The 26,473-nt window shown below is 39.3% G+C and overlaps 1 protein-coding gene and 1 long non-coding RNA gene across 5 annotated transcripts; one reads left to right on the top strand and one right to left on the bottom strand.

Annotated features, from left to right (window-relative positions):
- Positions 1 to 2,114: 2,114 nt before the first annotated feature.
- On the top strand, positions 2,115 to 24,298 carry VNN1 (vanin 1). Of its 4 annotated transcripts, XM_006200064.4 has the most exons (9): positions 2,115 to 2,411; positions 5,277 to 5,508; positions 6,773 to 6,903; positions 14,048 to 14,240; positions 14,935 to 15,226; positions 15,672 to 16,033; positions 20,000 to 20,170; positions 21,216 to 21,350; positions 24,068 to 24,298. In XM_006200064.4, exons 1-9 carry the CDS (start codon positions 2,356 to 2,358, stop codon positions 24,071 to 24,073), a joined length of 1,578 nt encoding a protein of 525 aa, XP_006200126.3. In that variant the 5' UTR covers positions 2,115 to 2,355; the 3' UTR covers positions 24,074 to 24,298. The 4 variants fall into 4 exon arrangements, with proteins under 4 accessions (XP_006200126.3, XP_072821994.1, XP_072821996.1 ...); XM_072965893.1 differs by lacking the exon at positions 24,068 to 24,298 and having other exon boundaries at positions 21,216 to 23,149; XM_072965895.1 differs by lacking the exon at positions 24,068 to 24,298 and having other exon boundaries at positions 2,141 to 2,171; positions 21,216 to 23,149.
- On the bottom strand, positions 14,815 to 25,277 carry LOC140697729 (uncharacterized). The gene is made up of 3 exons (XR_012075016.1): positions 25,187 to 25,277; positions 20,037 to 20,156; positions 14,815 to 15,543 (listed from the first exon to the last, which is right to left on the bottom strand). It is a non-coding gene; the product is annotated as an uncharacterized lncRNA (long non-coding RNA).
- Between the last annotated feature and the right edge of the window lie 1,196 nt (positions 25,278 to 26,473).

The raw sequence follows: 26,473 nt of genomic DNA, 5'->3' as shown, positions 1-26,473 counted from the left end.
TTGGAGGAGAAGGGTTGGGGAGACTGAAAATTTCACGCTTCTAATTACGTGCTTGGTCCTCCTGGCAACCAGCTGCCATCTTTAGGTGCTTTCCAAAAGTCACCTCAGTAACAAAACAAAGGAGATCTTTATTGCTCTTATCACAGAAAATGCCAAGGATTTCAAAAGGTCTGCAGGGGACAAAGACCAAATACATATTTCTAATTATAAATCACAATATTGTACAAACACATGTGTGTATGCATACAGATATACACACCTATTTAAATGGTTCTTCAGAGTTCACCAGCTGACCTCAGATGCTCATCTTATCTCATCCTCAAAACCACTCTGAGATTAATATTTTGTTGAGCTGCCTTAAATCTGCCGGATCAGTTGGGTCAACTGAGGAGATAACTGATAAGGGAAATAAACTAACTAATGTACCGCAGCAAGCTAGTGGCAGTGCTGAGGCAGGAATTAGTCTAATTCCTTCAGTGCCATATTTATTGTTTCTTTTGTGTACCTGTAGGCAGGGAGGATGGGGATCCCCAGAGGAAAAGAACCAGACGTAACTTTCTTAACATAAGATAAGCCATTTCAGTCCTAAGCCATTTTGTGATCTAAGCCCAGCCACAACACTTGTCCTTGCAGAACAACAGATCTCAGTAGTTAATGGTTTTAAGGGAACAAAAGAACGTAAGTACAAATAGCTATTACCAGGCCAGGAAGATAATCACATCGGAGACAATATGTCAGTAGTAAAGACTCCAAGTTTTGTTTCAAAGGTAAAGATCTGCTGGAAGTGCATTCTTGAGCTGTTTTGTGGGATCCAAATCTCTTTGAGCACTTAACCACTGGAGCAACTGGAACCTAAGACAGGATGACATTGAGTTTTGCTGACCCTCATGACTTCAATCAGCTAGAGCCTGGACTCTGTCAATCTTTGCCCCAGTGCTTTACTGAATTCTCCTTTAATTTAGCCCCTTCATAAATATGATCGCACCCTTAGCTTAAAACTTCCCCAGTTTTGCTGTTGAGGAGACATTGCTTTGGGAAATATCCCCTACTTTCTTCTTACCTGTTGCAAGTAAAAGAATCCTTCCTTCTCCTGCTCTTTGGTTTTATTGTGTCTTTTGGCAAACCCAGGTTTTGGGTAACATTAGGGATTAGGGGAGTCAGCTCAGGCATTATAAGAGAGGCTGTCAGTGTCCCACCAGCTCCAGTTTAAGCTGATGGATGGCATTCTACCGAATGAACTGCAACTGTCCACCTGAAGACTTTCTCGCTGCTGGTATGTGCTCAGTAGACCAGAAATGCCAGGTTGATGTGGTAGTAAGCGTGGGGGGAGGGGAAGTCTTACATAGCCCAATGATTAAATCTCTGTCTTGTAGTGGGCTTGGGCCCCTGGGCTGTGCCCTTCACAAGTGTTTCTCAGCCTTTTTCTCTCTCCCTTAGTTGGGACAGGCAGGCTAAGTGGGCTAGAGATGGGGTTTTCCCATCCCCTAGGAAGCTTAGGCTCTGGTGTTGTTGGAGAATACTTCTTGCTTCATGCAGGAAAAGATTCAAGAGCAAGGCATAGTAAAGGGAAAGCAGGTTTATTCAGAGAGATACACACGCCATAGGCAGAGTGTGGTCTGTCACACTCAGAAGGGAGAGCAGCTTAGGAGGTACACACTCCATAGGTGGAATGTGGGCCATCTTAAAAGGCAGGAGGAAGAGAGACTGAGAGGTGCGGGAGTATTTAGTTTAAAGTAAAAGTAGATACACACTCCATAGACAGAGAAAAGGCCATCTCAGAAGGCAAAAGAGAGAGTGACTACGAGGTGCAGAGTTGTTAGTTTTTATGAGCTCGGTAATTTCACATACTAACAAATAGGAGGATTATTCCAACCAATTATCTTGAGGAAGAGGCAGGGATTTCCATGAATCAGGCCCCCACTCACTTTTGGACCTTTTATGGTCAGCCTAGGAACTGTCATGGTGCCTGTGGGTGTAGCATGAGGCTTCAGGTATACTGGAAGTCAAATCTTCCATCCTGGTTGTAACCGGTATGTCCTGTCCTCAGTTGCTGTGTCATTCCTACGGGGGTTGTGCCCTGCCCGCCTCCCTCCTGTACATTAGTACATTGTTTCTGTTGAAGGCTGGCTTTGGTTAAGAGAACAGAATGCTCTGGACATACTTCAAAGCAGGTACTTCACTTCTTCCTATCGGAACCACAAGGTTTTTTTTCTTCATTGTTCACCCAGAGAACCTATTTGGGATCCTGGAATAAAACTCACAAAAGTATCAGGGCTCCCTGAGTATCAAAACCTCCTCCACTCCTCAGTTTTTTCCTCTCAAGCTTGTTCACACTGAGCCTTCAGCAATTTGTTAATGACAACTGGAGTGATCCTACCAGTACTGGCCCCCACAGTGGGCTTCCGCTACAGGTAAGCCTGTCTCGCGAACTTTGGGGGCAGTGATTTGTCCCGTGACTTCAGTTCTCCGATGTATCTAAAAAAATTACTGCTTCTCAGTTCAGTTTTTTCCTGTTGGGAAGTTGGGAGAGATGACTTCCAAGCTCTTCTATAACAGACTGGAAACTCAGTGGGGGCTTTCTATGTAATATTTTTATTCTAATAAGATCAAAGAAGTAATTTTTTTATCTCTTGGTGACCCGTTCCGGTTTTAAATTTTATTTCAGAGGTTCCTTTATAAATTGCTATGTAATGATTACATCTCCCGGTAAAAAACAATAAACAGAAACCTCAATTAAATAGACTTGGGAGACCAGAGGGGGAATTCTCATGCCCTGTGACGAGAGCAGAGCCAAATGTTTACTACAATCTTTCCAAGTTCCTTTTTCTCTCTATTAAAGCCTTCTCCTTCCCTTGCTGTGCAGAGGGGCTCACCATGGTTGTAGATCTCAAATTGCAATTCTTTGCTAATCCTGAAAAAAATCCATCTTTGCTGGAGAAATATCTGATGGTCTGTTTGTTTCAGGTCAACATCTTTGTGAAGTGTGTGTATCCCCACCCATCTGGGAATGGAAAGGCCAGAGGGGGTCAGCAAGCAAGATCTGGGGTTTCCTCTTGGTTACTTCAGCAGCCACAGAATAAATTTACTATAAGTACTGAAGTTAAAAAAAAATCAGACATACCTACTTGCAAATTGAGCTACAAAAACAACCTTTAAAGTGAAATCTGAAAGTAAAATGAATAATCATAAACATTAATTCTATAAATATAAAAAATAAAGTTAATTTGTTACTGAACTCAGGTACAGATGCTTGCTGCTCAAAAGTCAATAATCAAGAAGTAAGTGTAGAAAGGAAAGGTGCTTTAATCAGAAAAACCAGCAATCTGGGGGAGAAGGTGAACTCATGTCCAGAGAACAACTCCAAAGATTCTTCTCAGCCATGACAATTTTTTTTTTTTAAATGGAGTACTGGGAATTAAACCCAGGACCTCATGCATGCTAAGCATGTGCTCTACCACTGAGCTGTATCCCACTCCCTGGTCATGAGAGTTTTTAAAGGGAAAAAGGGAGGTGAGGGGAAGACTCTCAATGAATCATCAAGGCAGGAGATTGGGTTCTGCACCCTTCTCCATTGGGGGACAGACTGGCTGACTCTCTCTTAATCTGCTTGCAGGATTGCTAAGGGGCTTGTTGGGAAGTAGAGAGTTAATCATTCTTTGCTTAATTTTTCATTCTTACTTCTTTCTATCTAGGAAAAAAAAAGTCAACAGGTTAGACAAGGTACGGTGTGCATTCAGGAGAGCATAAGTCAGGAGTTAGTTTCAACTGCTCAGTGATCTCATTTCTTTAATTAGGTTCTTTTAAGGTTATAGGGGGACAGAAATGGGTGAACAGGAAAGGCCCAAAAGAGCTACTTTCAAATTCACAGTTAAAACAAAATTTGCCAAAATCCGTAAGTCCTTTTTCTATTTTTTTATTATTTTCCTCTCTTCTCTCCCCTTCTTTCTTACTCTTGTTCTCCCTCCCATTCTTCACACTCCCCTCTCTATCACTCGGAGGGTCTGCAGCCTCAAAGATGATCCCTGATGCTCCCTGTCTCATTCATGCCCTTGTGGGATCCCCTCCCATCAAGGGCACTGACTTGCATTTAATAAATAAAATCATTCACAACAAAAGTGATAGGATGTCACTTCCCAGATTACGTTACTAAAAGGCGGTAGCTTCTGTCTTGGGTGGGGTCTCTTGCTCTCTGGCTGGAGGGAAAATAGTTGCCATAATGGGAGTTTCCTCTCAGTGAGGCCTGAAGACTTCATGGCAATAAACTTATTGGACAACAGCCAATGGGCACCTGAGGCCTGCCGTCTGTTCTGCGAGTGAGCCCGGAGCTTAGAAGTGACTCTTGCCCTAGTCAAGCTCTGACATCACCACGGGGCTTGTGAAAGAGACCTGGGCCAGAGGCCTTCTGCTCAGCTGCCCCTGGACTCCTGACCCATGGAAAATGTTAGACAACACATGCTCGCTGTTGGAAATCACGCTTCTGGGGAGTGATTTGTGATTTAGAAAGAGACAACAAATAATTCTTTTCTATTTGACCCGGCCTTCCCATTTTGAGGAGACTAAGTGAACAAAGGCTGAAGCTCAGATATTCTCATGATGAGAGTAATCATAATTTCAAAACTGAAGAGTTATTTATTCTTCAAATTATTTATAAATACCACTACATTTTGAAGTTTTAAAAGGTAAGAATTCCAGAAATTTCTGTTTACGTCCTAACCACCTGTACTTCAGAATACAACCGAATTTGGAACTAGGGTCATTTCAGGTGTATTTAGTTAAGGTGAGGTCATACTGAAGCAGGCTGAGCACTAAATCCATTGACCAGTGTCCTTATGGAAAGAGGAAATTCAGATTCAGACATGCACAAGGGAGAATATGACGTGAAGACGCACAGGGAGAAGATGGCCAGATAGAGGGAGAGAGGCACGAACAGATCTCCCCCTCACAGCCATCAGGAGGAACCAAATCTGCTGGCACCTTCCTCTGAACTGCCAGCTCCTAAATTTCTGTTGGTTAGGCCACCCTGTGTATGGTTCTGTGTTAGGACAGCCCTAGCAAACGACATACATGCATTTTCTTACTTGAGCCTTGCAAACCCCTGCAAAAGGGAAGGTCATTTGTTACATGAGTTCTGTTTATATCTCCGTCTATTGTGTAAAACCAAAATGCTTTCCTAAAGTGAGCTTCTGTAATTTATTTTTGAAGTACTAAGTTCTGGCAATCACGTGATGTATTGTTTTTTTCTCTTTATAAGTAACAGGGCTTGCTCTGTTTTTCAGCCAACCTTTGGAGTTCAACATGATTACATCTCAGTCGCTGGATTATGTGGCAATTTTGCTTTTCTGGGTCTTGAAAGCCAGCTGCCTGGATACCTTCATTGCAGCCGTTTATGAACATGCAGTGATCTTCCCTAATGTTACCCTAACACCAGTGTCCCATGAAGAGGCATTGGACTTGATGAACCAAAATCTGGATCTTTTGGAGGGAGCAATCACACTGGCAGCAAAGCAGGTACCATGTCTGGAGTGTGCTGGCTTTTACGTAGGGAAGGGGTGGGGTCTTACAAGACATAATCACTGTCAGGGTCAATTACATCGTGGGGCGACATATGTGTCAGGGTGGCCAAGAACTTGCTTTACAATCTGAGTCCTCCCTCCCTCCAGTTATTAGAGCAAGGGCACTATTATGCTCTGCTATTAGTGAGAGTGACGTTTAGAAAAGAATGGCTTGGTTATTGTTAAGTGATAACAGACCTTTGAGAACTTTCTGCAAATTCAGCAATTTTGTTGTTCTTTTCTGCTTCAGGAAGAGGGTGGAGGGTACATGGGTCAGGGATCGGTTGTTATTCTTAGAGTGTTTGCGGCCTGGGAGTACTTCTGTGTTCTTAAGAGTTTGCAGGTTTTTAGATTTGTTCATCACACCAAAACAATTAAACTTAAGTTGCAAATTACTTAACAGTATGTATTATATTCTTCATACTTCATTCTCATTGCAAGACAAAAGCATGTATGTGAATGCATAGTAAGTCCTTGAGTCGGATGAAGGGTTAAGTTTAAGTGTGTGGTTTGAATGAATATGGTTTAAATAAGCTATTCATAGGTCAGGTAAAGATGAGGGATATAAGAAGTCTGATGAAAGTCATGGATATATGCACATGATATATATCTATCAGCATACTTTCTTCTACATACAAAGATTTAAAAGCTTATTAAGAATTCTGAGGTTCTTTTTCACCTTTAGTCCAACTATTTCCTCAAAGGCCACACAGCAGCTTCTAGGGTGACGTTCCCATGGAAGGCACCCAGGTGAGCTCAGGTTGTGTCCCTTGGTCTGGCATCCTTCAGGGAACGGTGTCTGAGCCCCCTTCTGAGAAGCAGGAATCACATTCGCAGGGTATGGAGCAGGGAAGGCTGGCGCGGAGGGGTGAGTGATGAATCAGCCCTGGCATGCTCAGGCACAACAGTAGGCCAAAGATCAGGGAGGCCGTTTATTTGAGGAACAGCTAGGTTTATAGTTAACAACTGCAGTGGGTGCCAAGACTGCTAGCAGCCTGGAAAAATATTAATGGCTACACAAGGGTGAAAAAGTTACATAGAAATGATGGCTGTGGGATTAGAAAATGAAAGTGGTTGGGCAATAAAATAAATGATAAAAATACAGAAAACAAAAGAATTGAAAGAAAAAAAGCCTACTGTTTGTTTCTCAGCCACTCAGTTCCTCTCTTTGATTGTTTGCTTATTTGAGAAATATTTTGATCAAGCCACATTTTTAACAGGGTGCCCATATCATTGTGACACCAGAAGATGCAATTTACAGCTTTGCCTTCAGCAGGGAATCTATCTACCCGTACTTGGAAGACATTCCAGACCCTCAGGTGGATTGGATCCCTTGCAATAATCCCAACAGGTAAAGAACCACATTGTGGAAAATTTAACCATGAATATGAACTTACTTTATCTGGGAAAGCTTGGTAGAAGATCATCGTATAAGATCCACTATCAACTTTAAATTTCAAGTTAGTTTTACTCTTTTTCATCTATAGATACATTTATTAGGAAAATGAATATGAATTACGAAATCACAGAAATCAGTACTGGAGGGTAACATAGAAATCATTGCATTCAATGTGAATTTCCACTGAGGGAATGAATCTGGAGAGATGATAGCATAACTTGTTTTGAGTCACAGAGTGTTTGATTAGAGGAAGAACCAGACCTAAACTCAGCTTTTCTGAGTCCTTACCAGCGAATAGAAAATCATCTCCTTGTGTGGGTCTGTACTATTAAACCCGTGCAAGAAAACAGTGAAACGGAGTTATATGTCAGTTTAGGGTTAAAATTTTTCCTTTCACATCAATAAGGTAGCTGGATGAGGTTAAAGTATATGACATTCTTAAAGCTTAAGATGATAACCAAGAGGTGATAGAGCAGAATGGTGTAAGCGGTTTGAATCAAGTCTAGAATAAGAAATATGAGGTCTGATAAAAGTAGCACTATTTCTTTTAATATAAGCAAAACAATACATACCTTATACATGGAAGAGAATCATGTCAGTTAACTCAGTTCTTCCCAAATTCACTATTGCTAAAACTGTAAGAATTCCTCTTTTGGAACTGCTCTCAAAATCACACAGACTAGCTACTGTAACTGTTTAGAGAGACACTGATTTTGACAAAATTCAATATTATTGTCTACTTTATTTGTATTTCATTGCACCATAATTATTTCTCATCTAACCAGGTCCAGAGCTTCAGATTCTGAAGGACAAGCACTCTGTTGCCACTTCCATTATGAACTGACTTCACTTCTTTCTGAATGACCTTTCCCTAGAACCAAATTTCCTAGGGTCTTCTGAAAATCCCTACCAGAATGTTCCATTTATTCCATTTCAAGAAGTCTGGTAGCCTTTCCTTTTTCCCATCAACAAATGACATCTCCATTCCTTGCCTTCAATTACTCAACCCATTGTTTGAATACCTGTTGTGTCCAGGCACCATTCTGGGCAGTGGGGTGAACAGGAAGAACTAAAAATCTCTGTCCTCTTGGAACATATATTCTAGTGTGAAATAGTCAATTAAAAAAAAAGATGTCTCTATTTATTTAGTTATCTGTCACCTATCTACCCATTTATGATGTACAATAGAAGTAAATATTGTGGAGAAAAATAAAGCAGAAAAGGTGAATATGGTGGCAAGCATGGGGCTTACATTTTTAGGTCATCAGGGGGCTTCGGGGGACTTCTAAGCAAAGACTTAAAGAAAGTGAGAGAGTAGGTCATATAGGTAGCTGAGAAAAACATTTTTAAGTCAAGAGAATTCTAAGTACCAAGATTCTGTGGTTATGTGTGTGTTTGGTATATGAAAAGCAGCAATAAGGTTAGTGTGGCTGAAATGCTGTGAGGAGAGGTGAAGAAAAGTAGGACATGGAGGCAGAAAGGCAGATTGGCAGGAGGGCCCTGGCTGCATAAGGCTTCGTGGGCCATGATAATGACTTTGGGACTTGAGTGAGAAAGTAGTTATCGGAGAGTTTTGAGTAGAGAAGTGACATGCTCTGACTTCAGTTTTATAGGGATCCGTTCGGCAGCTATGTAGATAATGGACTCCAGAAAGTAGGTCACTAAAGAAGCAGGAGTCGGTTAAAAAGCTATTGTGATAATCTAGGGAAAGAGATGATGGTGTTTGAAGGAAGATGGTAGAAGTTTGGGGATTGAGAAATGGCCAGATTCCAGATAGTCTGAAGGTGGCTCTGATGGGTTTTGTTGAAAGATTGAGTGAGAGTAAGAGAGGAATCCAGCTCCTTTATCCCTCATACACAATCAGATACCATGTCTTGTTGAGTGTGCTTGAAACATCCAAAGCTGATTACTTTCTTTTCTCAAAGTCACATAATCAGACACTTAGCCTGGGTGTTATGGGAATAGACCCTTATTATTTGTCTTTTACATTTTATTTATTCATTCAAAATTTGTATGTCATATGCTTCAAGAACGATTTGAGATTTCTTACTAAATATTATACAATTAAAAAATAAGACAGTTTAGCTATAATTTAAAAATAAAAACAAAGTAGAAGCTACCTGAATAAAGGAGAGGAAGTAGTTGTTACAAGGCAGCATGGTAGTGGGCTGATAATTACAACTGAATGTACAATACAGTTCTGAGAGTTCCTGGGAAGCTGAGAGGAACAATTTGGCTTAGAAGATTTCATTGCCTCCTAGAAGAAACCTTGTAGATTTCTTGAGACACAAACTGTGTCTAGTAACCTAACTCAAAGATGAATTTACTTATTCATCTCTTTTTCATTGACTATTTCTTATGAACTCGGTACTCCACTGTGTGGGTGTGTAGGAGTCATTGTATAAGGGACATTGTTTACTACAGTGAATGCCTGCACCTATGATCATGGTTATGTGGCTTGCAGATTAAAGAGTCAATCATTAGTTCAACAAGTTAAAAAAAAGCTTGCCTAATTAGCTAGTTTGAATGAAAAAGCATTTTGATATTTGATATCTGTACTATTGTTTCAGGGTTTTGCATGTATACATGTTTTCTCCAGTAAGATGAAAAGGCTGTGAAGTGTACCAGCCATATTTCACACTTTCGTGTCTCCCACATCATGCACTTGGACAGCTCTGCCCAGAATGTCCTTTTCCCAGATTCCCACATATTTAGCAAGGTGCTTTGTGTAGTATAAGGACCCAACAAATATTTATTGAATATTTAATGTGCCCTTTTTAAAAGTCATTAAATGTCTTTTTCAGTAATTGATGATTTTTATTATATTTTGAAACTGAATACTTTGAAAGCAGTCTTAGGAAATGCGTTTAAATTCTTCCATTGTATCTCCTTTTTCTTTTCCTAGTGGCCCTAAGACAGAGCTCTGCATACGTTAAGGGCTCAGCAAATACTAGAGATTGAGAAGCAGATTTCAGGCTCACATAAGCAAAATGCATTTTCAAACTCCAAATCAGAGCACATAGTTTAATAAAGAATTTTGGAGCTCTTCTGGGTGCAGCAAACAGACTGAGATACATAATTTACACAGAAATATATTAGAATATATGATGCAATTTCAAGATTAAAACAAGCAGGAGGAGAATATGTAATCAGGACTGTTTTAGAAATCCCAAAAGCTATATATGACAAACCTATAGCCAGCATAGTTCTCAACAGTGAAAAACTCAAAAGCTTCCCACCAAAATCTGGGACAAGACAAGGATGCCCACTATCACCACTCCTATTCAATATAGTCCTGGAAGTCCTAGCCACAGCAATCAGGCAAGAGAAAGAAATAAAAGGGATCCAAATTGGAAAAGAAGAGGTAAAAGTGTCATTATATGCTGACGACATGTTACTATATATAGAAAACCCTAAAAGATCCACAAAAAAGCTACTAGAGCTGATCGAAGAATTCAGCAAGGTAGCAGGTTACAAAATTAATGTTCAAAAATCAGTTGCCTTTCTTTACACTAACGATAAATCAACAGAAAAAGAAAGTAAAGAAACAATCCCCTTTAAAATAGCACCCAAAGTAATAAAATATCTGGGAATAAATCTAACCAAGGAGGCGAAAGAATTATACACAGAAAACTATAAACCATTGATGAAGGAAATTAAAGAAGACTTTAAAAAATGGAAAGATATTCCATGCTCTTGGATTGGAAGAATCAATATTGTTAAAATGGTCACACTGCCCAAGGCAATCTACAGATTTAATGCAATCCCTATCCAATTACCCAGGACATATTTCACAGAACTAGAACAAATCATAATAAAATTTATATGGAACCATCAAAGACCTAGAATTGCTAAAGCATTACTGAAGAGAAAGAAAGAGGCTGGAGGAATAACTCTTCCAGACTTCAGACAATACTATAGAGCTACAGTCATCAAGACAGCATGGTATTGGTACCAAAACAGACATATAGACCAATGGAACAGAATAGAGAGCCCAGAAATGAACCCACAAACTTTTGGTCAACTCATCTTCGACAAAGGAGGCAAGCATATACAATGGAATAAAGACAGTCTCTTCAGCAAATGGTGCTGGGAAAACTGGACAGCAGCATGTAAAACAATGAAGCTAGAACACACCCTTACACCATATACAAAAATCAACTCAAAGTGGATTAAAGACTTAAACATAAGACAAGATACAATAAACCTCCTAGAGGAAAACATAGGCAAAACATTATCTGACATACATTTCAAAAATTTTCTCCTAGAAGAAATAAAAGCAAGAATAAACAAATGGGACCTAATGAAACTTACAAGCTTCTGCAGAGCAAAGGAAACCAGAAAAAAAACAAGAAGAAAACCTACAGAATGGGAGAAAATTTTTGCAAGTGAAACCGACAAAGGCTTGATCTCCAGAATATATAAGCAGCTTATACGACTCAATAAGAAAAAAATAAACAACCCAATCCAAAAATGGGCAGAAGACCTAAACAAGCAACTCTCCAAGGAAGACATACAAATGATCAAAAAGCACATGAAAAAATGTTCAATATCACTAATTATCAGAGAAATGCAAATCAAAACTACAATGAGGTATCACCTCACACCAGTCAGAATGGCCGTCATTCAAAAATCCACAAATGACAAATGCTGGAGAGGCTGTGGAGAAAGGGGAACCCTCCTACACTGCTGGTGGGAATGCAGTTTGGTGCAGCCACTATGGAAAACAGTGTGGAGATTCCTCAAAAGACTAGGAATAGACTTACCATATGACCCAGGAATCCCACTCCTGGGCTTGTATTCAGAAGGAACCCTACTTCAGGATGACACCTGCACCCCAATGTTCATAGCAGCACTATTTACAATAGCCAAAACATGGAAACAGCCTAAATGTCCGTCAACAGGTGACTGGATAAAGAAGATGTGGTATATTTATACAATGGAATACTACTCAGCCATAAAAACCGACAACATAATGCCATTTGCAGCAACATGGATGATCCTAGAGAATGTCATTCTAAGTGAAGTAAGCCAGAAAGAGAAAGAAAAATACCATATGAGATTGCTCATATGTGGAATCTAAAAAACAAAAACAAAGCATAAATACAGGACAGAAATAGACTCATGGACAGAGAATACAGACTTGTGGTTACGGGGGGGGGTAGAGGGTGGGAAGGGATAGACTGGGATTTCAAAATTGTAGAATAGATAAACAAGATTACACTGTATAGCACAGGGAAATATACACAAAATGTTATGATAAATCACAGAGAAAAAAATGTGACAATGAGTGTGTATATGTCCATGAATGAGTGAAAAATTGTGCTGAACACTGGAATTTGACACAACACTGTAAGATGATTATGAATCAATAAAAAATGTAAAAAAAAAAAAGAAATCCCAAACACTAGGCTTTTATTTCATGCACCTAGTCTACCACTTCAGGTATTTTGAAAAGGCTTGGGTTAAACATGCTTTAAGTGTTCAGTGTGTTATATTTATACTAATTGAAGCAAAAAAAGAGGAAAACTATCAAATGGTCATTTTAAAAAATATAAATGCTTAGAATAATTGTTTAGTTGTGGTACCCATCCTTGGGCTTTTGTAGGGATGTGTTTTGTGGATGATTGCTGTGGTTTTACTGACATTGCCAGAAGATGGCACCAAATCTTCATTCTTTTAACAGTTATCCTACCCTTAGTTATTCTTCAGTAACTTTGCATTAACCAGTTATTTCAGGGTTGTGTCCATAGAGAGTAAATATGGGCTATATGTTATATATTCTGAGGTCTCACTTTTCAAAATTGCATTTTAATTGCTTTACTGGGACAACTACTGGTAACATGAAGATATTTCCATTTTTTCAACACATCATTATCTTGACTTTCTCCATGTCTTTCTTTAGTTCTTTGAGCATCTTTAAGACAGTAATCTTCGTCCAATAGGTCTGCCATCTGGTCTTTCTCCAGTATAGTTTTTGTTGATTAATTTTTTCCTTTGAATGGGCCATACTTTCCTGTTTATTTGTATGCCTTATGATTTTTTATTGAGAAGTGGGCATATGAATCTTATAGTGTGATAACTGGAAATCAAATTCCCCCCTTCTGTGCCTTTCCCTGGGCATATGCTGTGATTTCCTAAATTCTGTGTAGGTGGTTGCTTTTACATGTCCTAGGCCTTAAATGTCTGGCTCCAAAAGTGGGGAAAAAAGAAGGTACGGGCACTTTAAATCCCCTAGAACTCATTTCAGTCAGTGGGGGAAGTACTCGCAACAATGTAGGTGGGCAGGGTGAATAATGGCTGCCTGCCTCTGTGTTTGTACCTCCACAAGCAGAAGCTGCTATCAGCGATCAGAAGCCGATCCTTGATACTTGGAAGCCAGGGTCCTTATTGCCCACCCTGCTTCTACAAACTGCCTGCAAATTGCTCCAGGAATACCTGCATGGCTGTCTGAAATGGTGCTGAATTGGGGGGTGCGGGGGCATGGATAACCCCTGCTAAACTAAGGGCTTAAACTGACTGAACTTAACTGCACTTTACCTTCCAAGCATTCCCCTGGAAGTTTCATGCCTTTGAACAGACTCCAGATTTCTAAAATAATTTCATCAGCTAGATTCTGGCAGTGCAAGTTTTATTCAGGTAGAGAGATGGATTCCTGGTGCTCCCTACTCTGCCATCTTCCCAGAATCATCCTACTTCCTAGATGTTTTTCTTTCATCCAAAATATCGTTTAATACCTTTTTTCTTTTTCAGGGTTCGGTGAACAGGAGATGTGTGTCTTTGCCCCATAATATCTATAAGATGTGCCATACATTATAAGATGAGCATGTAAATGAATATATGATTATAGATGATGATAAATGCTATGAAAAAAATTCATGGACTGGGATTTTATCCTAGAATAATTTCCTACGTCCAAATTTCTATAAGCACATACTTCCTCTGAAGTCTCTTCTTGTTTTAATCCTTCCCTTCTATCTATGCTATTTAGTAATTCTTTTTGTGTCTATCACATAAGTTCAGGCAACTATCATTTTGAATTTTATTAAGCGCTAAACTTGATTTTTTTTTTCCTCTTCCAATGAACACATACCAGATTTGGCCGCACCCCAGTGCAAGAAAGACTCAGCTGCCTGGCCAAGAGCAACTCCATCTATGTCGTGGCAAATATTGGGGACAAGAAGCCATGCAGTGCCAGTGACCCTCAGTGTCCCCCTGACGGTCGTTACCAATACAACACTGATGTGGTGTTCGATTCTGAGGGAAGGCTGGTGGCACGCTACCATAAGGTAGAGTTCATTTACAAGTCATTCACCTGCTGAAGGCTTAACAAAATTAAGTGGACAAGAAGAAGAAAAATCTCTATTGTTGATAATAATAAGTGTATTTTAAAAGCAGAGTAGAGACAAAGAACAGAAAGTAATGATTAGGTGTGGTAAGGTACTATGTAAAGGTCCTAGAAAAAGGAGGTTTTTTGTACATTTAAGAATGCAAGAGTTTGTCATTAAGAGTGTATGAAAATCGGTAGGAGCTACTTGCATTGAAAGCATTGAAATAAAATGTTGCCTTCTGGACTCTGTCCTTCTCATGCCCTGGAAAAGGGTCAAGGCTAGAATGAAAAACTTCTCACCAGGTAGACTTGGTTTTAAAAACAAAGGAACAAAGAAAGTTCTTTTCTACAGAAAATAGTTATGTGTTCTTGGCAAAGAGAAGTTACCTCTTTCATTCTTATGTCTTTAATATTCAAGGTCTTAATAGATAAAGACTTCCTTGTACATATCTATCAAATGTGGAAATTGAACCAAAGGCTTCTATTATCATAGTAGTCTCTGATTCTCTAACACTTTTTCCTTGTGGAGACAGTGATTGTAGATGACATTGGCACTGTTTAATAGATGTGAGCTTGCACTTTTTCAGATGCAGTGACATCCAGGCCAACTTCTTAAAAGAGATTTTCCCCTCGTCATCTTCTGTTTGTTGCAGCAAAACCTTTTCTTGACTGAAAGTCATTTCAATGCACCCAAGGAGCCTGAGGTTGTGACTTTCAACACCACCTTTGGAAAGTTTGGCATTTTCACGTGCTTTGATATACTCTTCCATGATCCTGCTGTGACTCTGGTGAAGGATTTCCACGTGGACACCATACTCTTCCCAACAGCGTGGATGAATGTTTTGCCACATTTGTCAGCTATTGAATTCCACTCAGCCTGGGCTGTGGGCATGGGAGTCAATTTCCTTGCAGCCAATCTACATTATCGCATAACGAAAATGACAGGTAATGTATAATCTTTAAGATTTACCAACTTGATGTAATCAAAGGGGGAAAATCATTCTTTCTAGCTAACACGTACTCCTTAATACAGTGTTTCCAACTCTTAATTTTTTTGCATATCTGGCTGGTGACATGCTGTAAAATTAATCTCAACCAAAATTGTTTCCTAAATCTACTTAGTTTTATTCAACTTGAACGTATATTCTTTTTTTTTTTTTCAAACTTCACCACTTCTTATGTGAAGCTCTCTCTTCTTGGCTTCTTGGTGTCATACTCTACTGGATTTCATCTCATCTGTCTGTCTTTATCAACATACTTTCCTGAAATTAATACAGTATATAGATTATAGGAAGTAAAATGTTAATATGAATTCAGAATAACAGTAACAACTATGCAATTCCTTTTTACCTTACTATTTTAAATGTCATTTCCAAATTGTCACTTCCAGGAAGTGGCATCTATGCACCTGATTCTCCAAAAGCATTTCATTATGATATGAAGACAGAGGAAGGAAAACTCCTCCTCTCGCACCTGGACGCCCACCCACGCCCCAGAGCAGCGGTGAACTGGACTTCTTATGCCAGTGGGATAGAAGCACCCTCAGTGGGAAACGGGGAATTTAACAGCACTGTTTTCTTTGACGAGTACACTTTCTTGGAGCTCAAAGGAATCACAGGAAATTACACGGTTTGTCAGAAAGACCTCTGCTGTCATCTCAGTTATCAGATGTCTGAGAAGAGATCAGACGAAGTTTATGCACTAGGGGCATTTGATGGACTACACACTGTCGAAGGGAGCTATTATTTACAGGTAATGCTTGTCTTGGTGGCAAGGGAATTACCGGATAAAACGCAGGACACCCAGTTAAATCTGAATCTCAGATAAACAATGAGTTATTTTTATTGTAAGTATATCCCACTTTGGGAGATACGTGTATACTAAAAAATTTGTTGTTATTCAAAATTCAAATTTAGTTTGGTATCTTGAATTTTTATTTGCTAAAACTTGCAATCGTGGATGTCAATGCAGTCTTAAACTGGTTGGAAAAAGGCAGAACATTTATTTGTAGTACCAATGTTTAAAATGCTGTATATATATTTATTGATGTAGAGTAGATTTACAATGTTGTGTTAGTCTCTGGTGTACAGCATAGTGATTCAGTTATACATACACAGATATTTCATATTCTTTCTTATTATAGGTTAGAAAATGCTGTATTAATCAAATTACAGATGATTTTAATGACTAATTAACTTTAATATTTCCTACCTGAACAAATTAAGCCATTTCTCTTTCGTGTTCACTGACGCCTACCTTGTTCTAGAAGAAGCTTCGCACTAAGTGTGTCCTGGAGACATACAGGGTTGAGCTCTGAGAGGCACAGTGGAATAGCTGCAAAGACTCAGACATCTCACAGCCCTCAACACAGAGGAGGGGCTATTGGAGCTGGCGGAGATGGAACCCCTAAGACAAGCAGCCTCCATGCCCCTCTCACTCTACTCTCCTTTCCTTGACCTGCCCCCGTCCTGTTTCGCCCAGATTGTCGCAGTATCCTCCTAACAGGGCTTCCTGTTGGCGGTTGCAGCTCCATCCAGTCCAGCCCCTACACTGTTATTATGAAAACCATGGAAAGCCTTTTCTGACTATTTCTCTCTCTTGCTTTAAATTCCTCACTGTTTTCTAATTGGCAAATCAGATTTCTCAACATAAAAGACTCATGAAGTCTTGGCATGTGCCTTTTCCTACTCTGTATCCTCTTCTCTCACTTCTACCCACACGTGCCCTGGGCTCCTGTCTTACTGAGACATTTCCCATCTGCAGTGAGCCAGCGTCTGTAGAACCTTCAGATGTTTGCACAGGCTAGGTTTTGGACTTTTTTTTTTTTCTTTAAATCTCTGATGGCCCCCAGCTACTCATCATTCATAGTGCTTTTCAGGTATTATCTTCACCAAGAAGGCTTCCCTGACACTCCCAGCTCACCCCAGCAGCACTCCCAGTCCCCAGCTGGGTTAGGTACCTCTTTTATATACTCCCAGGCGTCCTATGCTTAACATTATCCAAGATATGTCATGTCAAATTATGTACGTACTTGTTTGAGACGGAAAGCATTTTGAGTGCTGGAACCATGACCACTGGGTGACGTTTTGTTTGCTGGATGATAAGCACTCTACCAATGCTGGTTCATTTTGGCAAAGATTTATCAAGTGCCTACTACATACCAGGTATATATTCAGTGCTAATGATATGAAGATGAAGAAGTATAGACCCTCTCCTTTAGGAATTTTACTAAGATATATGAGCATAATTTCAGTATAGGTTGGTGTGGGATGGACCAAAAAAATGCACATTTTGCTGGAGGAATACTAAGGAGCTGCACTTAGACAATTTGGAGACTCAGGGAAGTTTTGGGAGACAGGATGGATGAGCTTATGCTATTTTATCCAGGATAAAAAAAGTGGGAGGGAATTCTAGGTGTAGTGAAGAGTAAGAGCAAGGCTGTAGATGTGTCAAAAAGCAGAGTATGCAGTGACGAGCCTGCAGTTCAGTGTCACTAAAGCATAGCAGAGGAAGCAAGGATGGCTGGAAGACGAGCGTAGGGGCAGGATCATATCCTGCAGGATCTTATCTGTCATTCTCAAGATTTGGGCTTTATTCTATCAGTGATGGTTTTCTCTTGGAAGGTGTTCAGGAAGAGAACAAAGTGATCACATGCCTTTTTGACAGCATTTAGAGAGTCAAGTGGGGGAAATGGCCATGCAGGGTGGAGGGAGATGGTCTTACTATTCCATATGATTCATTCAAGGAATCCCCTTCAACTATGTCTTTCAAAACCTCTATCTAAACATCGTCCATTTTACCCTCTCTGGAAATATATGTTTCATCTTTTACTGGAACAGGGGAAGGGCAGTTGCTTATCCACGGCGAAGGACTCGTATCTGAGGCATTCTTAACAACTTCCCACCAATTTTCCTTTCTTTAAGCATCCTGATTTACTACCAGCTCCTGAGGTACCTAGTTCTCCTAGGAATGGAATCTGAGTATTCTGCAGTGTAGATAAGTTGATTATTGCCTTTCCCCACTGCTCTTTCAGAACTTGGCTTTCTTAGATCTGCTAAATCAGTTACCATTTTTAAAAACTGCACTATAGCTGATTTACAATACTGTGATAGTTTCAGGTGTACAGCATAGTGATTAAGTATTTTGCAAATTATATTCCATTATAGGTTATTACAAGATAATGGGTATAATTCGCCTTGCTAAACAGTGTAATCCTTGTTGCTTATCTATTTTACAGTAGTTTGTATTTGTTAATCCCATACTCCTAATTTGTCCCTCCCCACATCCCTCTTCCCTTTGGTAACCACAAGTGTGTTTTCTATATCTGTGAGTCTGTTTTTTCTATACACTCATTTGTATGATTTTTTAGATTCCCCGTAAGTGGTATCATATATCACATTGTGTTTCTCTGTCTGAGTTACTTCACTAAGCATAACGTTCTCTAGGTCCATTCACGTTGCTGCAAATGGTAGTAGTTCACTCTTTCCTTATGATAGAGTGATGTTCCATTGTATATATACCACATCTTCTTTTAAAGCTTTTTTTTTTAATTTTAATTTTTTATTGAATGGAAGATTCTTTAAATTCTGTAGTGCTTTACAATTTTTAAAAGTTCCACACACAATTTCATATTATCCTATAATAACCCTTTTTCTCCCTACAGTTTGTTCTCTATATCTGTGAGTCTGCTTCTTTTTTGTTTTATTCACTAATTTGTTGCATTTTTTTTAGATTCTATATAATATATATCACATTTTCTCAATTCAGTCATCTATTGATAGGCACCTGGGCTGCTTCCCCAGTTACCATTTTTGCATCAACACCCCAACTTCAAAAATTGTGCCATGGTCTATTTTCCTGTTCTCCTATCTTTGTGGGCTCAGATCTTTTAAAAAAAATATTGGTTTTAGTAGGATTTCAAGGGGAACAAAATAGAAGTATGTGTTCATCCTACCTTTACCTGAAAGTTATTTGTATCCAGTCTTAACACACCCTAAAATACTTGCGCTCCAACTTCACAAGCGGGAGCAGGGAGACCAGTTAGGGGTTATTGCTTTAGTCAGGCAAGAACTGAAGGTGGCTTGGAGTAAGGTTTTGTAGATGCAGTGAGGGTGGAGTTGAATGAATATTCACCTTCCTTTGGGGGACTTTGCATCTGCCTGGTGGGATGATTCATACACTTAGACTTCCATTCAAATAGCGGTGTAGTGCAGTGTAGATAGATAACCATGTAGCGTGAGCAGAACTGTTCCAGCTCTTGCTCAGATTTAAGGTGCGTGACTTTTCCAGCTCACAGAGGTTGTCTCTAGCTCCACTCCAGGGTTCACTACAACTTTAAAGTTCTTTCATTGTTAGAAACAGGCACTTAGATAGAAATTAAACCAATATCTACATTAAGCCTTTTTTTTAAGTAATTGAACACTATTGATTATTAACTTGAAAACAATGAGGATATAATTGTGGCTATAGACCAAGAATCTGATTGTTTCTTTATGTGATTTAATCTGTTTACAGTGAATTGCGGAAAGCACTTGGGTCTGAAGGCCTTTAATTTTATTCCTAGTTGCAATAGCTATTCATAATGAACTGGATTAATCTAATGGGAAGTGACATTATATCAAACATTATAAACAAAGGGGCACAGGCATTCTTTTCCAGGTGAAGGGAGTGTTTCAAATGGCTTTCCTAAGACTTGTTGTTTTGTTTTAATGTTCCTAGATTTGCACTCTGTTGAAGTGTAGGACGATGGATTTACACACTTGTGGTGAATCAGTTGAAACCGCTTCCACCAGGTTTGAAATGTTCTCCCTCAGCGGCACTTTTGGCACCCAGTATGTCTTCCCAGAGGTGTTGCTGAGTGAAGTTCAGCTTGCACCTGGAGAATTTCAGGTACAATTCTTAGCTTAATGTTGCCAACTCATTTTATGTGAGAAGAAGCACCTTTTGAATAGAGAACCTGCCCAAGTGCTTACAAATGCCATGAAAATCTTCATCTGGAGAGGCTAAAAGTGTCCTTAGGGCTCACCCAGGACACAGAGCGAGCTGACTCTCTTGTCTGGACATCTTTTAGATGATGATTAGCGTGTCCTTGAGAATAAAGAAATATATCTGATTGTGGGCACTAGGGGCAGCAGGCTGGGCTGTTTAAAGTCCATCAAGTAGAGAAAAGACTCAAGAAGGGTTTTCAGGACCCATCCAGCCAGAGGCAGCCCTTTTGTATCACTGGGAAGGGATGGCCTAAGGAATTTGAAAGGAATTCTCATGGTGTGAGAGATGGCCCTGCATGACCATAGGAGAATAAGAAAGAAGAAAAAGCTGAAGGAGAGAGAAGCTGACAGTGACTGAATTGGCAGGAAAGTAAAACCTTTTTTTTTAAATACGTAGGAAAATCTATTATTGCACAAGTGTTCTGCCTAGTCGCATTCTCCTACTGACTTTTCCTGCAGGTTCTGCTCTCATCCCCTTTCCTGGGAGAAACAGTTGCTGTGGGGAGTCGGGGACAATGGGGATCTTGGGAGGCTGTGGTGTAAAGAATGAGAGAGGCTCAGCTCAAACCCCCTTGGTCAATCCCTTCTGACCATTTGGAGGAATCTTTGTTTTGTTGAGATTCTCTCTTATTTATTCTCACATCCAAGAACAAGTTTCTCTCTTATTTATTCTCAAAGCCATTGTTTTATGTTTATTAACTGTGGGATGCATTCTCAGATAAGTAAGTTATCGGGTATAGATTACAGGCATTTCAGTAAATGAACCAGTGCCAATTCCATAGCTCCAATCTTTCTTGTGCTCTGCACAATCTCATATATTTCAGATGGAACAGAATCTGGCCATCCTTTTTATTGTTTCTTCATCCAGTTGTACTGAATTTAAGAATGTGTTATGGGTCTATATAACTGAAAGTTATTCCCAGTCCACTTCCCTGTGTTTTAATTAGGTGTCAAGTGATGGACGTTTGTTCAGCCTGAAGCCACTGTCTGGACCTGTCTTGACAGTAACTCTGTTTGGAAGGTTGTATGAGAAGGATCCTGTACCAAATGCTTCATCAGACTTCACAGTACAAGCACCGAGAGTAATGTTCATAGTTATAACGTCTATTGTGTACTTGTTAAGTTGATAGAATATTTACCTTTTCTCTCTTACACTTTGGAGCATTTGAAAAATGATGGATGTGAAAAGAAGAATGGGTCTGGGGGTTTTGGTAATAATGGCTGTGGTCTATCATATAAGTGAACTACTAATCTATTTTTCTCTTTATTTAGACACACACACACACACACACACACACACACCGGACAATATAAGCCAGGTAAATAGTGACAAATTTTTGAAAGGTTTTTTTTGGTGAGAATTACACATTACTACATTTAAAATAGGAGACAAGTTCTGGCTCATGGGAAGCACTGTATATGTGTTAGCTACTACAATGATGTATGACTATTACAGTAAAACCAATTGTGATGTATTTATTGCTAAAATTTTATCAACTCTGATTGTTCAAAGTGCACATATTTTCCAATGGTCACTCACCCTGCATATTTCAATTAGAAAAGCAATGATACTCAACATCAGCCTGCTGAGTGTGGCTTGATATCTAGCACTGTGTCCAGAAGGCAGCTGGGTTTACAGCTAGGAATCTGCTCAAAAGCCTTAATGTTGTCTGTGTGATTTTCAGTGGAGATTTACTGCCTGTTTAGTGCTTTGCTTATCTTGTTAGCCTCTAAGCAAATTAATAGGGTGGTTCTAAAATAGACATTTACTAAATCTGGCCTGTTATTTGTTTTTGTATGATCTGTGAGCTAGGAAAGTTTCTTATGTTTCTAAATGTTTAAAGAAGAAAATCAAAAGGAGAATAATATTTTGTGACACTTGAAAATTATTTGAAATTCAGATTTTAGTTTTCATACTGGGAGTTTTATTGAACACAGCCATATTCATTTGTTTAGTACTGTTGATGGTTGTTTTCATTCTACAATTGTGGAACCGAATAGTTGTGATATAGAGCGTGTGGCCAAAAAAGCAGAAAATATTTGCTACCTTTACAGAAAGTGGTTGTTGATTCATGCTCTAAAGTATTAAGTAACAACAGATTATAGTATTGAAAATTTTTACTACGAATCAATGTCCTGGAGTCTTTCTTATAATCCTTTCACCTAAAGATAAATAAAATATTTTTATTTGCTTTCTATTATATTAACATCACAAAAAAGATTACATTGATTAACTTATGATCAAATATGCCTCATAGGCTAGTATCTCACACAAGTGGATATAATTTTTGTAAGCATGATTGATACCTAATTATTATAAGATACCATATCATAAAGTCTTTTGCTATATTTGGTATGTTCTACAATTTCTGAGAGAAATTATATTAGGTTTTATTTTCAAATTTTTCCTGCTGAGCAGTTAAGAACTTCTTATATGAATATACCATCTGATACTTCTTCCTATGACAAATTTGCTAGCTTGTCCTAGAATGATTTTTCTTAAAACTTAACATTGCAGGAGTGAATTTACTGTTTAAAAATTATGCTTGCTGCATTCATACCTAGCTCTGACTGATTTTTTTCACTCTGGATTTCTTTAATGTGTGTATGCGTATTTGTGATAGTTTTGTTGTGCTTTTCAAATATAATTTTAAATGTATTCTACATAAAACATTTGTGATGCTCATTTGATACAAATAACCAGATTTAAAGGAAGGCCAATGTGATGTATCAGTGATAGGCTTAAAATATTAAAGGAGTCAAACAACCCTAAATGCACCTTTTCCGTTTGATCTTGACAAATATGTTGGTAATCCATTGTGACCTAAGTTATCAATTGTGACATAGCAAATTACCCCTAAATTCATAGCTTAAAATAATAAACACTATCTTATGCAGTTTCTGAAAGCAAGGATTATTTCAGGAATTGACACTGCTAAGGAAAAGGGTCTTAAAAACATCAACATATTTTCTTAATTGGCTGATTTTTTAATCATCAGGGTTTTTCCCCCAGTAATCTACAAAAATATATATTGAAAAAGTGGAAAAAATCCACTTAAATAATTGAAGTGTTTTGGATATCAAGAAGAATGTGGAAAAAATCAACTAGAAGTCATATGAATGTCAAAAGCTGTTTTGAAATATGTCATTTGACTCATACTGAGAATAACTGATCATTCCTCACGTTTCCTCTGAGTCTCTGTCCTGTGGATATTCTGAGCATGTTCCAAATGCATTCTGTTTTTTTAAAAAAACAGTTTTTAGAGGGGGAGAATATCTCACATCCACTAATAATACTTAGACAGCATGTTCTCATATACAGTAGGATTAGTGATGTAGGCACAGATAGTGCCAAACCAAGTCTGTGTTCTAATAGTTCTATTCATTCCTAGCTGGGGTTGGCATAATTCAAGTGAAATGTAGTAGATGAAAACAGTAAGTAAGGATGAGACATAGTAAATCTAAATAGCACTTTAAATATGAAGACATCACCAAAACTTAAAATATGAGGAAAACAATCTGTATGTTAATAATGCAGCAGAGTAGTCCATTATTTTGTGGACTTTTTTTTTTTAACTGTGGTAACTTAGAGATTAAACAAACAAGAGCTTGTGAGAGAAGTGGCTAGGCAGGTGTACTGACCCTGGCTGATTAACAACAAGGGAAAGGACGTGCCCAGCTGATGAAAAGGCAGGACATTTCTCTTACCCCACAGCTGGCTCCTTAAAATCCAAGGACATAACCCAGTATCTCTTCCTTGGTTCCCGCTGAAGTTTCTACTAATTGCTTTTTGTTTCAGGGCTGAGCTCTGAGGGAGGAAGGAGTCTGTAGCAGAAAATAACAAACACCACCACGGAACAAAGACAACAATGGTAGAACCTTCTAACAAAAGACCTCACGAGCTGTCCTGTCCCTGTGGGCTGTCCTGGCTGACGGCTCTGTTCCAGCGCTTCCTTTCCTCGCTCCAGTGCCTTTTCTTCCCTTCCCTCTGCTCGAGCACTTTCCTTCCATTTCCCCTTCTGAGCAATAAAGCGGCTGTTCACTTGTTCACTTGTCCCTCTGCCTCTGCTGCATGACTTCTTTCACGGCCGGCAGCGAGGACCCACACTTTGGTGGGCTTCCTAATTTAGGGGCCCCTCCACCTGTGAACACTTGTACTCTTGAAAATTGAGATCTGCTATTTCACCAAAATTGTTCTCAGCAAATCCAAAGACAACAGCATGGAAAAGTGAATAAGATCTAACATGAAACCACACGGAAAGGGAAGGAGTAAAGAATAAAGCAGAAGAGGAAAACCATGAGAGTTCGTCAACACACACACACACACACACACACACACACACACACACACACACGAGCACACCCTAATGACCACCCACACAGGCCAAAGCATGTATGGGGGCATGTAGTCAGACACAGGCCCAGATTAAAATGAGGCAGCTGTGTCTGTACTTCTAGGCGAGTGCGTATGACAGAAAGGTTGGTTTGGGTTTGGTGCTTTCAGACAGGAGACAAATTATGCACCTCTTCAAAAACCAACCCCCACAAAATGCCATTCTACAGGGAAATGTGCCTGGCTTGCACTTGGAGGGCTGAGTTCTCATTCTCAACAATCTCTTTCTCCTTCAGCCTCCAGGCCTCTAGGGTGCACTTGGCTGCTCTTTTACTCTTTCTACGTGCAGCTCAGTACTTGTTAAATTTCAGTGGCCAAGGATGAAGGCTTTGGGAGCTATCCTAATTGTGGGCTGTGGTTTAAGTTCAAACTTAGAGTACTTGGGTTTACTATAGTCAAACATTTCCTGGGCAGGGATGTTGGAGAAAGCAAGATCTCCCCAGTATGGTTCATACCCCACCGGCACATGAATGGTGTCAGGATCAGTGGGACTTCATGCCCTGTGGTTTGCTGCCAATAGCTGACCTGGAGTGATGAGATTCTTCACGCAATTTTGAAACTTCATGCTGGGTGAATAGAGCCCAGATTCAAGACCAGGATAGAAGGGCCAGCTGAATAGCTACCTACAGCTCCAGAATGTGGAGGCCATGGTCGTGATGACACAGTTTTTACATTCTAACCATCATAAAACACTGACTGGGGAAACAATGGACTGTCACTCTCTTCACCCAACTCTTTGTCTTTTTCTTTATTCCTTACTAAAGGTATCTTTGTCATGAGAGGAGAGCTCCTTCAATGGCTTCCTCAACAGAGATTTGGGAAGCTAGTAGAGATGGGAGAGAGGGATTAATGTGGGTTTGAGGTGGGTATACTTTCTTCAATTCACTCAATTTTTTTTTCTCATGAAAACCCCAAACTTCTCAAAATGTTGTTATAGTTTTTCCTTCTTCCTTTGCTAATAGTGTTCACTTTCAAGTTGGTGGAGAAGACAGGGAAGGGTATAAGTTCCTTAGATCTCTGTATATATCTGTATAAAAAATTAGAAGAAGCAAAAACATAAACAAAACAGAACTTCCAGAATCCAAGGATAGTCAGGCCAAAGGGTTCATGGTCTGCTCACTGAAGTAAGGATGTTCCTACTTGTCTTGAACCTCTGGGCTCACAAAAAATTCAAAATTGCAAAAAAAGAAAGGAAAAAAATTAAATAGTTGCAAAATGCAGAAATACCTCTTCAGGATTGCATGACTCTCTCACCCTTATTTCCTGGAGCCTGGGAAAACCCACCCCTCACACCCTTGAAGAAGGGTCACTATTTTCCAGCCCTTGACAGCTCTTTAGCGTCCTACTTAGTGCATTGGGACATCCATGTGTAGTGGCACCAACAAGAGTTGTGTTTATTTTTAAGATATTTCAATTGTATTTTATTTCTGCTGGGGTATAATAATAATGAGCACTTTCAACTATGAACTATTAAAAGCTAAACTGAGGCATAGTAAACATTTTAAGAGTTTATTTGAGCAAAAATGGATTTGAATGGGGCAGCACCAAATCAGAAGTGGTTAAGAGGGCTCCACTAACTGGAGCTAGAGGCTAGACTTTTATAGAGAAGATGCAGAAGCAAAGCAAGAAATTAATTGATTGCCAATAGCTTCAGTGGCTGCCTTATTTGGGAAAGCCAAGTTGGCTCTTTGTGATTGATTGTTCTTAGGTTTCAGTTTCTTAACTTTGAGGCATTTGCAGGCTTAGGTTTTGATTTGCTCACATAGGTTGCTAAGGTATCAGAACCATCTAAGTCTAATGACTTTCTTGTTT

This window comes from Vicugna pacos, chromosome 8 (assembly GCF_048564905.1).
Source record: "Vicugna pacos chromosome 8, VicPac4, whole genome shotgun sequence".
Classification (NCBI taxonomy): domain Eukaryota; kingdom Metazoa; phylum Chordata; class Mammalia; order Artiodactyla; family Camelidae; genus Vicugna; species Vicugna pacos.
The sequence above is the reverse complement of the archived record's forward strand: the minus strand, read 5'-3'. Positions and strand labels throughout refer to the sequence as shown.

What these genes read in the sequence shown, in the direction of transcription:
- VNN1 (XM_072965893.1), top strand. Translation starts at nt 2,356, where the DNA reads ATGACAACTGGAGTGATCCTACCAGTACTGGCCCCCACAGTGGGCTTC. An exon ending in TCACACTGGCAGCAAAGCAG is followed by an intron (nt 5,509 to 6,772) that starts GTACCATGTCTG and finishes CATTTTTAACAG; the next exon opens with GGTGCCCATATCATTGTGAC. An exon ending in CCTTGCAATAATCCCAACAG is followed by an intron (nt 6,904 to 14,047) that starts GTAAAGAACCAC and finishes AACACATACCAG; the next exon opens with ATTTGGCCGCACCCCAGTGC.